The sequence below is a fragment of the Notolepis coatsorum genome (assembly GCF_963971535.1).
Source record: "Notolepis coatsorum genome assembly, chromosome: 5".
NCBI classification, from domain to species: Eukaryota; Metazoa; Chordata; class Actinopteri; order Aulopiformes; family Paralepididae; genus Notolepis; species Notolepis coatsorum.
The window spans coordinates 55846250-55859307 of record NC_140169.1 but is presented as its reverse complement, the minus strand read 5'-3'; the positions used below and the strand labels follow the sequence as shown (position 1 = coordinate 55859307).

Genomic DNA, 13058 nt, shown 5'->3' with positions numbered 1-13058 from the left:
ATACAAACAGAAATACCAATTCGAATCTGGTTAAAATTTATTGAATGTGTTATTGAACCAATTGCACTCTATGGCAGTGAGGTGTGGGGTCCACTTACAAAACAAGACTTTACCCAATGGGACAAACACCCCATTGAGACCCTGCATGCAGAGTTCTGTAAGATTATCCTACATGTCCAGAGGAAAACTACAAACAATGCATGCAGGGCAGAATTAGGCCGTTACCCACTAATACTAAAAATACAAAAAAGAGCAATTAACTTTTGGACACACCTAAAACGAAGTGACCCCCTCTCGTACCATTATCAAGCCCTGCAGTGCCAAGAGCTGAGGAGCATCAGGAACCCCCTTACCCAGCTGGTCCTGAGGCTGAGTCCACAAACCTGCTCTCTTAACACACCTCAGGAACAGAACACGTCACCAATCAGAATAAATCAAATTACTACACAGCTAAAACAAAACTACATCACCTATTGGAAAACACAAACAAAAGCACAGAGCAAAATGCAGTGCTATCTGGCTCTAAATCGACAGTACACCATAGCAGATTACTTGAGCATGGTGACTGACCAACAACTAAAAAGAACCTTGACAAAATACAGACTGAGTGAGCACAGCCTCGCTGTTGAAAAGGGGAGGCACAGGAAACCTGGCTCCCTGCAGAGCAAAGGCTATGCAGTCATTGCATCCTCAGTGAGCCTGAAACTGAGTTGCACTTCCTCACCAAATGTGAAAAATAGAAAGATATTAGAGAAACGCATTTTAAAAATTTGAACTAATAACAAAAGGTTTTCTTGCACTACCAGATACAGGAAAACTACCAGTCCTACTAGGGGAGGACTCAACAAGCTGTGAGCTAGCAGCAGCCTATGTTGCTGCCTGCCACAAACTGAGGGACAGTGAGTGACAGTCACCTGACATGTTTATGCCGTAATATTTTATGTTCTATTTTATGATGAAAATGTTTGTATATACTATGACATTAATATGTGTTTTGTAATCCATGCTTAGTTATCAACCATTTGCTTGGCAACATGTACAAGCTGCGTCATGCCAATAAAGCCACTTGAATTGAATTGAATTGAATTGACAGAGAGAGACAGGGTGGGGGGTAGAGAGAGAGAGAGAGAGACAGGGTGGGGGGTAGAGAGAGAGAGAGAGAGACAGGGTTGGGGGGAGAGAGAGAGAAGAGAGAGACAGGGTGGGGGGTAGAGAGAGAAACAGAGAGAGACAGGGTGGGGGGGTAGAGGAGAGAGAGAGAGAGAGAGAGAGAGAGAGAGAGACAGGGTGGGGGGGTAGAGAGAGAGGAGAGAGAGACAGGGTGGGGGGTAGAGAGAGAGAGACAGGGTGGGGGGGTAGAGAGAGAGAGAGAGAGACAGGGTGGGGGGGTAGAGAGAGAGACAGAGAGAGACAGGGTGGGGGTAGAGAGAGAGACAGAGAGAGAGACAGGGTGGGGGGGTAGAGAGAGAGACAGAGAGAGAGACAGGGTGGGGGGTAGAGAGAGAGACAGAGAGAGACAGGGTGGGGGGGTAGAGAGAGAGAGAGAGAGAGAGAGGGTGGGGGGTAGAGAGAGAGACAGAGGACAGGGTGGGGGGTAGAGAGAGAGACAGGGTGGGGGGTAGAGAGAGAGAGAGAGAGAGAGAGAGACAGAGTGGGGGGGTAGAGAGAGAGAGAGAGAGAGAGAGAGAGAGAGGAGAGAGACAGGGTGGGGGTAGAGAGAGAGAGAGAGAGTGGGGGGTAGAGAGAGAGACAGAGTGGGGGTGTGGGGGGGGGGGTAGAGAGACAGGGTGGGGGGTAGAGCGAGAGACAGAGAGAGAGAGTGGGGGTAGAGAGAGAGACAGAGGACAGGGTGGGGGGTAGAGAGAGAGACAGGGTGGGGGGTAGAGAGAGAGAGAGAGAGAGAGTGGGGGGGTAGAGAGATAGACAGAGGACAGGGTGGGGGTAGAGAGAGAGAGACAGGGTGGGGGGTAGAGAGAGAGAGACAGGGTGGGGGGGGGTAGAGAGAGAGAGACAGGGTGGGGGGGTAGAGAGAGAGAGACAGGGTGGGGGGGGGGTAGAGAGACGGGGTGGGGGGCTGCAGGCTCACCTGGCAGGTGTCCAGGTGGTCCTGTCCCTCTGGAACCAGCTCCTCTCCGTCTCCCCGGTCCTCAGGCTCTCCGCTGGGCATCAGGGCCTCCAGCGCGTCCAGCGTCCCGCCCAGCCGCATGCAGTCAGCCTCCCACCAGCTCCACTCCTGCAGACACATCAAACACACCCAGGAAGCACAGCGTCAGTCAGACACATCAAACACACCCAGGAAGCACAGCTTCAGTCAGACACATGATCCAGGAAGTACAGCTTCAGTCAGACACATGATGCAGGAAGTACAGCTTCAGTCAGACACATGATGCAGGAAGTACAGCTTCAGTCAGACACATGATGCAGGAAGTACAGCTTCAGTCAGACACATGATGCAGGAAGTACAGCTTCAGTCAGACACACAATCCAGGAAGTACAGCTTCAGTCAGACACATGATCCAGGAAGTACAGCTTCAGTCAGACACATGATGCAGGAAGTACAGCTTCAGTCAGACACATGATGCAGGAAGTACAGCTTCAGTCAAACACATGATGCAGGAAGTACAGATTCAGTCAAACACAGTCTGAGTGCAACATTCTGTATTATATATATATGTTCACTAGTTGTACGTGTGTCTCTGTAATATGTTCTGTATTATATATATGTTCACTAGGTTGAGAGAAAATGGTGGTTTTTTCAATGTATATTTGGTTTATAAAACTGATATAAAGAGACGCTTTAAGAGGGTAATATCATTATCATCACGGGATGATATTGACGGTGGAGAAGAAGAGGTTTCACAAGCACACTGCCAGCGAGGGTGTTTGTTTTGAATTCCGATTGAAGACAAAACAAAGATAAGGGGCCACAGAGGCAGAGCGCGATGGAGGTTTTGACAGTAACTGCGTTTTGATGTGTGTAAAGGTTATTTAGCAGTTGTCATGACAGCGCGGCACATGACAACCAGAAAGGGGTGGGCCGTCTATATATAGATCTATAAGTCGAACAGTGTTTCCGGGTGTGAGGCAGACCAAAGAAACGAATCCCACAGAAGGGAAGGGACCAAGAGACTCTCTCCTCTTATCACAGAGGGGGGGGGGGGGGGGAGAATGCCACATCATCATTAGCTTCGGCTACCACGAGGATGGTCGTGGCTGACGACCAGGCCTGACCACTTTTGGACTGAATAGCAGAGGGACAATAGAACACACCGAAAGATCATTAGAATAGACTTTTCAAGGACAATACAATCTGTTAACATCTGAGTTGAGGTTTCTGTTTATAGAAATAAACAACGCTTTTCCTTATAAGGTATTACGCTGTGTCGGAGTGTCGAATTCTTACGGAGGTGGAGAATTATTATGGTTTGCGGATAGTACTAACGGGGAGAGATATGGATCTTATCAGCCAGTGTCGGAGACGTCAGGACCATTAAAATGACACAACGCAGAGGAATTGGATGGAGAGCCAAACAGACGAAGACGTGATACTGGCCAGATTGATCAGGATCTAACAGTTGGTTGCCGATGACAGCCGGATTTGCAAGAGATAAGAACAACGGATAAATGCTTTTTCAATAATGGGGCGACAGTGGACAACAGTCATCGTGTGTGGGAGAATCATGATCGAGCAAGGCCGGCCAGCCCTGGGAGAGAGCGTCGAGTCGAGCGGTCATGAGGCGAACCAGCGCTGGAGGAGAAACAGCGATTAGGAGAAAGATGTGAGTTCACTGTGCACACACGGTTGTTTTGATCTTTAAGCCAAATAAAAACGAACAGATAGTGCATCCGTAAATGTAAACATATTTAGTTTGACACAGAGAGAATGCCAGCTGTAATAGTGTGTTTGAATAACAGCAGAGCGGCACGGTTTTTGTTTTGAAAATCGAGAGTCTTATCTACAGAGCACAGAAGCCACTGTGTAGGAGATGGGAAGGGAGGCAAAGGGGAGATGTTCATTCAATTAAAGGGGCAACATCGTATTTAGTTGATTACTGTTCAAAACACAGAAAGCGGGAAGCGGGACTGTGACGTGAAGGGAGCAGTGAACAAACATTACGTGTGTGGTATAGAGCGACGGGACAGCTCCAGGGCGACGTAGATAGCCCTGTGTGTGGTATAGAGCGACGGGACAGCTCCAGGGCGACGGAAACAGCCCTGTGTGTAGTATGGAGCGACGGGACAGCTCCAGGGCGACGGAAACAGCCCCGTAGGGTATAGAGCAACGTACAGCTCCAGGGCGACGGAAACAGCCCCATAGGGTATAGAGCAACGTACAGCTCCAGGGCGACGGAGACAGCCCCGTTTAGGGTAGAGCAACGGACAGCTCTGTTGTATGTTAGATAATAGTATGAGTACGTGTATGTGAGTTAGGGGCAGGGAACCAACCTGCTCTGTTGTATGTTAGAGCGATGCTCTGTTGGATGTTATTATCATAATAATAATATCGATATACGGGTTAATTAAATAGTTTAATTATTGAATGGGTTAAATAAGAATTGCACAGAGAGATGAGATGCGGTTAATTAAATAAGTTTAATTATGAAATAAGAGGGAGTTCGATCTCCAGTGGGGCCTTCTCACACCTAATAAATAGGCAGAGTCTTGAAGACATGTCACCAGAAGAACTGGCGCGCACTGGGGGTCAACCTGGGATGAACAGATAGAGCGCGGAGTGGGTATCGTTTAGCTGCTGGTGTCACGCCGGAAGACAACAAACAGGGAACAGCCCTGTAGGATTAGATATGGGTGTTGAGAAGGTGGGGGACTAATAGAGAACAAATAGCGCCATGGGCTGTAGGACACTCACACCGTCCAACAGTCTGAAAGGGCGTGGCCATGGCAGGGGTTTGCAGAGGAAAAATATATAGAGAACTGGAGATAACTCCATGGGACGAGCTGCAGGCCCAAAGCCACGGTAGACTAATAGAAAACACCGGGTCGAGTGTACAGAAAAACTGCTGGCGTGGTGTTTCTGCTTTCAGAGTCTGGAGAGGGCTGACGGCGGTGGAGATGAGCCTCAACCAAGATGACCGACGGGGCGGAGACGGCCAACGGGGCGGAGACGGCCAACGGGGCGAAGACGGCCGACGGGGCGGAGTCCAGCGGTCGCAGGCGGTGTTGCCCAGGGGAGAACGAGGCGGACATAGGAGGGGTTTTCCTGCGGAGACGAGGGCTTTCCTGCGGAGACGCTGTTTAGAGAGCGTTTTGAAACAACAGAGCACGGGCGGTGAATCAGGGACAAAACAGGGACTTCCTTTCAGAGTCAATCAGGAGATCGAGAGATGAGACAACAGCGAGAAGTCCTGTGTTCATTGATTAGGAGTATGAGATATAAATGGAGGATTCATATAGAAGATATATGTATAGAAGGATATATATATATAGAAGGTAGATAAGAGGGAAAACAGTAAAACAACAGGATAGAATTATTGGGAGCAGACAGAGGAGCTCTAATTGTTATGAGTCGTTGGATGTTGTTGGTGTTGGTGGTCTGTTTCGGTTCCCTTTGTGCACGAAGGGGGGCGCAAACAGACATCAGGCAGCAAGATCACTGGGTTGACCGTGGGCCGTCTTCATTTCTTGTGCACGAGAGATGAGGTTGGTTTGCTTCAACCACAGGCTATTTTTGGCATAATTAATAAAAAAAAAATGATTTATGATTCTGAAGGGGTGATAAGAATCAAGGGGGGATTGAGAGAAAATGGTGGTTTCCCCGTTAGTACTATCCGCAAACCATAATAATTCTCCACCTCCGTAAGAATTCGACACTCCGACACAGCGTAATACCTTATAAGGAAAAGCGTTGTTTATTTCTATAAACAGAAACCTCAGCTCAGATGTTAACAGATTGTATTGTCCTTGAAAAGTCTATTCTAATGATCTTTCGGTGTGTTCTATTGTCCCTCTGCTATTCAGTCCATATATATAAAGAGACGCTTTAAGAGGGTAATATCATTATCATCACGGGATGATATTGACGGTGGAGAAGAAGAGGTTTCACAAGCACACTGCCAGCGAGGGTGTTTGTTTTGAATTCCGATTGAAGACAAAACAAAGATAAGGGGCCACAGAGGCAGAGCGCGATGGAGGTTTTGACAGTAACTGCGTTTTGATGTGTGTAAAGGTTATTTAGCAGTTGTCATGACAGCGCGGCACATGACAACCAGAAAGGGGTGGGCCGTCGTTGCTACGACGAAGATCTATAAGTCGAACAGTGTTTCCGGGTGTGAGGCAGACCAAAGAAACGAATCCCACAGGAGGGAAGGGACCAAGAGACTCTCTCCTCTTATCACAGAGGGGGGGGGGGGGGGGAATGCCACATCATCATTAGCTTCGGCTACCACGAGGATGGTCGTGGCTGACGACCAGGCCTGACCACTTTTGGACTGAATAGCAGAGGGACAATAGAACACACCGAAAGATCATTAGAATAGACTTTTCAAGGACAATACAATCTGTTAACATCTGAGCTGAGGTTTCTGTTTATAGAAATAAACAACGCTTTTCCTTATAAGGTATTACGCTGTGTCGGAGCATCGAATTCTTACGGAGGTGGAGAATTATTATGGTTTGCGGATAGTACTAACGGGGAGAGATAAGGATCTTATCAGCCAGTGTCGGAGACGTCAGGACCATTAAAATGACACAACGCAGAGGAATTGGATGGAGAGCCAAACAGACGAAGACGTGATACTGGCCAGATTGATCAGGATCTAACAAGGTGTACGTGTGTCTCTGTATTATATATATCTTCTGTATTATATATATATGTTCACTAGGTGTACGTGTGTCTCTGTATTATATATATGTTCTGTATTATATATATGTTCACTAAGTGTACGTGTGTCTCTGTATTATATATATGTTCTGTATTATATATATGTTCACTAGGTGTACGTGTGTCTCTGTATTATATATATGTTCTGTATTATATATATATGTTCACTAGGTGTACGTGTGTCTCTGTATTATATATATGTTCTGTATTATATATATGTTCACTAAGTGTACGTGTGTCTCTGTATTATATATATGTTCTGTATTATATATATGTTCACTAAGTGTACGTGTGTCTCTGTATTATATATATGTCCACTAGGTGTATGTACAGTACGTGTGTCTCTGTATTATAGCACGACATTCGACTCGACGTGACGAACCTGAGTCCTCCACTGAGTGACAGCTCCCTGCTCCAATGCCCACCGCTGCAGCTCTGTGACCCTGCCCTCCAGCTGCACTTGCTCCTCCTCCTCCTCCCGACTCCCCGGCGCCCCCGGTGGCTCTCGCTGGAACAGGTGCAGGATGAACGCCGCCTGGGAGCCCAGTGCCTGGAAGAGCCTCTGGGGGGCGATGTCCGACATGTCGGGGTTACATTCCGTCCACTTCCACAAAGTCACAGCAGATCGTTTTTGCATTTCATTTTGGTTCAAATGTTATTATTATAATTTTTTATTTTTTTATTGTTACATTTTATTTAAATTAAAATGTTACAAAGTCTGTATGTCCTACTGAAAAATACTGAATATGAATATAGTTGGTAACACTGTGATTGTATTATTATTAAAGCACAGCTGCTCTCTGGCTGTTGGCGCTGGTGCACATGAAGATTCGCTTTTTTGAAAACAAGCATTTTACTTTGTAACACTGGTCAGAGATTGTAGAAACATTTTATACATTTGTGGTTGAAACCCTAACGACCGATGGTTCGCAACGTTATTCTTAATTTAGATAATATGAAACTGCTTCATGATCTAGGAGCCTAATGATGGGATTCTCTACTGGAGTGAAAGGATTGTGGCTAACCTATCAGAGGCTTCCTGCAGGTCATGGAGGAGGTTCCTCTGGAGCCAGAGAGCTCTGGATTGGTCCATTTTGACATGTCATTTTGACAGATAATAATAATAATAATTAGGGATGTCCGATATTATTGGCCTACCGATATTATCGGCTGATATCGGCATTAAAGTGTGATATTGGAACATATCGGTATCGGTTTTCAAAAAAATATATATATATTATTTTCTTTTTTTTACATTTCTATAACCTTTATTTACCCAGGCAAGCAAGTAAGAACAAATTCTGATTTTATTTATTGTCAAAAGTATGCATAATGTTGTGTTAATTCCCTGAAATTATTAAATTTTTTGGGGGGGGAATCCCTGCATATATGGGTATCGGTTGATATCGGTTGATATCGGTAGTGATGAAATATGACACGTATCATGTAATTTTATAAGCGGAGACATTCTCCCATCACTACACTATATAAAGCTGGTTTTACGTCTCTCTCTCAGACAAGAGGACCACTCACAGATCAGTGACCTGCAGGCTGACCCCTGGTACATGGTACCGTTCCTCTCACACAAGCACACACACATCCACACCCTCAAAGCACATACACACACCTACACACACACACACAAACCTACACACACACACACACACACAAACCTACACACACACACACACACACCCTTGCTCTCAACGCGCACACAGCACCCACCAGATTAGCCGGATCACATAAATTCAACAAAATGCCACAAGCCGACTAATATATGGCCAGGTCATCCAGTGGTCACATATTCCAGTCTCCATTAAATCACAGATCGTTATCTTAGACCCACACACGCACCTACTTACACGTTAACGTGCGATACATGCACTCATGCACGCCGGACATACAGGCTGCCCAATACACAAGACACACAAATGTGCACTGAGGAGAGACACCACATACACACTGAACTATGGGATCGCTAATAAAGATCACCCCCAGAGCCAAGGGGGGACTTCACTTCACTTCACTTCACTTGACTTCACTTCGACTTTTTCTGCTTTGACTTGGACTGGACACAGACTGGAACGGAGGAGACATGCTGGACTGAGACAATGACTTGACTTTTATAATTTCCTTTAATATACTCAACCGGCCGGTTGTAACAATCTAGATTTCAAATTGTACCTTGCTATATTCACCTTGTATAAATACTTTGCTTATTCACTTTTATATTACATTGCTTGTTAAACTTTTTATAATAAATACCTTCAAAAGTGTTTCATCTCTTATATCTTTAAGTATCTTTTACAACTTTCATGTTTGAGTCTAAAACGTGACAATTTGGCGTCCCTGGGTGGGCATTCAATCAGACTTACCGACCTAGCTATTTACGGACGATATTGACTGGAAGACATCCACTCAGACAGAGGATCCACTTTCAAAGGTAAGCAGATAAGCCTGTTACGCAAAAGTCGAAATCTGCATAGTTAAAACAGCCGTTATGAGTGGATGCATTCTCAATTATTGTCTTGTAAATAGGTGGCTAAAAATAAAAGTAAAACCCATTGAATTGTGTTGTTGAAATGGATATTTGCAAGGTGCAATTTATAACTAGAACTTTTTTATTTAAATTTTTTTTTTCCCACTCACCACTCTCTCTTTTTTCTTTTTCTTTTCCCTTCTCTACACTAGGCTAGAACCAACCCATTTATTTAAGTTAAGGGTAATCAGTTATTGAGTATAGACATAAAGTGGATTGCAGGTCTGAAATGCGGGAGAATTACGCCCATATTACGATTAAAGGAGCGATCGGCCTTTTCTTAGTCCTGGGATAGTGTCTCATTTGCATCAGTCGACTGCAATCCAATTAGTCTTCAAGATAAGCTTAGTCAAATTGCCAAGTTAGAGCAATAAGGGTTTGATTGTGTGGATGTGCTCGATGAAAAGCAGTGTGTTTTATATTCTGTCCTTTTTTCCCCCCTCTGCTGTTGTTGTTGTTGTTTGTGTTGAATGGTAAGTCCTTCTCTGAAAGGCAATAAGTACTGTCATAGGTTAGAATGACCCATTTTATTTAAGTTAGGGTTGTTTGTTTAAGTTAGAGCCACAGTGTACAGGGGCTTGAGTATGGCCGGAGTGGTTGAGTAGACAAACCATGGGATTGTGTAGGGCTGAGGTGCGTTGGAATTACGGATGGGTTACGGTTAAGGTTGATCGGCCTTAATTAGTCCTGTTTAGTCTCCTGATTGCGTCAGCCAGCTGCAATCCTGGCCACGAAATAAGCTTAAGTCAATTGAAAAAGTTATGAGCTACGGTGAACCCATGAATGTGGTTAGCGTTTGATTTATGTTATACCGATGTTTCATTTCTGTATTTTAATGTTGAATATTGTATTGTACAGGCTTCTTAAATTTTGAGTGTTGAGTAGTAGGGAATGGTGTATTATATTGAAGTTAGTGTACTGGTGGTAGGGGGGCCATGTCCTGCTCTGCGAGGAGGGGTACTGGTTCAGCGGACTTTTGAACCTTCGAAGCGGCCGCGCGAGGGAGCGGGTCTGTGGAACCAGAAACGATTGAACCCTCTTCGCATTGCAGTTTCAGACTATGCATTGACGATTAGATGGATGTATCTAGTTCATTAACGATAGGCGGGTGTTATGTTATATTATATTGTTATGTTATGCTATATGAGCAGTTGTAGGAGCGGGTATTATATTATTGTATTGTGCTATATAGGAGGCGTGGGTACCCTGAAAACCGCCATGCGCACTGCTGGCCCACCAGCCACCACGGACGCGCGACTCGTGGGCTGGAAGCAATCGTTTTAATTTTGGTTGGATACAGAGGCGTGCACCACGCGCATATTCACAGGAATATTATACACTTGATATCTGCGTTATTACCACACTTATAGATGCTGTTGAACCAGCAAGCTTTATCTTTTCTAATGCGGATTAACCATATTGTGGGGTACAGCCGCACTGATCATCATTCTATAATGAATTGCCTGATTATAGTTACACGCACGGTGTGCGGACTGCGTGACATACAAAGGGGGGAGAAGGACTTTCGTCTTGTTTGCATCAGGGTCCCCCGTTTTCAATTCATCATAATCATCATGTTGTTGTTTTTATTATTATTATTTATTTGGTCCGAGGCGCGGGGACTGTTAGTGCCGCTTGCGGTATATAGTAGATGTGTAATGTTGCAGGACCACGCACATAATTCACACAGGACTGCATTGATGAAGACGCACATGTTGGAATATAGAGCATACAATACTGGGACGCGCCGCCTATTTTATTGGAGCAACGTGCGCTCGATCGAGGCATGTTCCTGCCGGCGCCGGGGGCAACGGAGAACCACCGCGGGCTGTTGTTTTCTCCCGGACGATGTGCTCGGTTCTTATTACCCGGCCCGGGGAAGAACGATATGCGCCGGGCGCGTTGTCAGGATGGGGGGTGTGTGACATTGACAAGCGGTCACTGCACTAATCATAGAACGTTATGTTACTGGGATTGGGATAAGGATGCTGCGATTATTATAAATTAAGAGGACCAGAGGTGTTTTGTGTTTTTTCATTTGATAAATAGGTGGAGTTTTGGTTTGTGCTTGCAGCGCCGCCACGCTCCGATGCGAGACAAAGCATGCGTTTCGCTATCTATATAACGGCGAATTAGTGAGCGACCGTGAATCATAATTATAGGAATTTGACCCATTATTTGATTTTTAGTAGTCTTCCTGGGGTCCACCAGGAACAGTGATTATTATTGCGATTCTTTGTTTTTTAGAGATGGTACCAGACACATATTGCATGATGGTGAGATCGGGTTGAATGAAATTACGTGCGTGCACGGTGGCGGAGGAACAAAAGTGGACAGGTGAATGAATGAGTGAATGGGAACTTTATTTGACGGATTACAGGAGGGGTACAATACGGTACGGCTCAATACGTACAATTGTTGGGGGGATGCAGACCTGTGAAAGGCGTTTGTCTTGTTTCCAACAGGGTCTCCCACATATTTTGTATGCTTTGTAATAACAGTATGGCCTGTGTTCTTTGTGTGGTTCTGCTAAAAAAGACACAATGTAAACCTTTCTTTGTTTACTTTCAATGAGACCATAAAGCAGCCCCCAGAAGACCGATACGATTTGATAAGGGACTTAAAAATGTCCAGCGCCTGTAATATTCGTTTTACATCATAACCATAAGATCTGTTTTGTGTCGTCACCCGAGTGAGGAGACGGGGTCTAGATAGAAGTAGATAGAAGGCGTGACTGGATATCTGAGCGATTGGTATGGATGTTTACAATCATAGTGAATATCGTCCTTGCATTGCTCCCAAAACATGGACAATCTAGTCAATATAATCATGGACATAGTATATAGGCCTATAGCCTCTGCGGTCACATTGATTGGTTAGCGCGTTTTATTGTTGGAAGTACATCTAACGCAATGAACCCATATTCCCCACGGGGACAGTACAGGTGTTATTATTCTTGGCGAAAATTGTAATTTAGATTTGGCTATTATCCCTGTGATGGGAACTCAACGTGTATATACACTCGTAAAATCGAATGGTTGTTAGTCAACATCCAGCGGACGTTGCTGTTTTGGTGGAACTTGTTTTTAGTGGGTCGTGTCTCGGTATATATATATATATTTTCTTTGCAACTTTGATTCACTGATAAAGCGATTTAATCACGACATCGCAGCAGGACGCAAGCATGCGTGTATGGGGTTCAAGAATGTTGATATTTGTTCCACTTGCACGTATTCTAAGTGGCTCTGTCGTCAGATGTCTGGATACTAAATGCGACTGTTGCCTTATGATGCCTCGTGGGGTGGAAAGACGGGAAGGGTTTGCCGTATAGGATAGGTATATGAAAGTTGTATTTTAGTCATAAGTCTTCTGAGGATGGAAGTAATTACGGCAGTATGGTTTCTTTGTTGACAGATGTGAAGCTCGTCTGATTGCTGTCACTGTGGCGAGCTGTAGAAGGTCCTATAGTCATATGCGCGCGCGTGTATGTTTACCGTTTGAATAATTAGGCATAATTCTAATGAGAAATTAATCCTTGTATATTACTTATTCATTAATTAATTTATATTAATGAATGTATTGTATGTTCGGTCTGTCTCTGATGCTGAAGGCAGGTCTGTCTTCTAAGAGCGGTTTTGATCTCCATATAAGACTGGATATGTTTATAGCAAAAAAAAAAAA

General features: G+C 44.9%; 1 protein-coding gene across 1 annotated transcript in view; it reads right to left on the bottom strand.

Moving 5' to 3' along the window:
• The window catches only part of syne2a (spectrin repeat containing, nuclear envelope 2a), a gene marked incomplete at its 5' end in the record, with an annotated part of 351160 nt that overhangs the window by 78240 nt on the left and 259862 nt on the right, over positions 1-13058 (bottom strand). Inside the window, 2 exons of the mRNA XM_084314110.1 lie at positions 2087-2233; positions 7221-7442. Of these exons, the coding sequence (XP_084170236.1) occupies positions 2087-2233; positions 7221-7442 (369 nt within the window). The remainder of the gene's footprint in view (positions 1-2086; positions 2234-7220; positions 7443-13058) is intronic.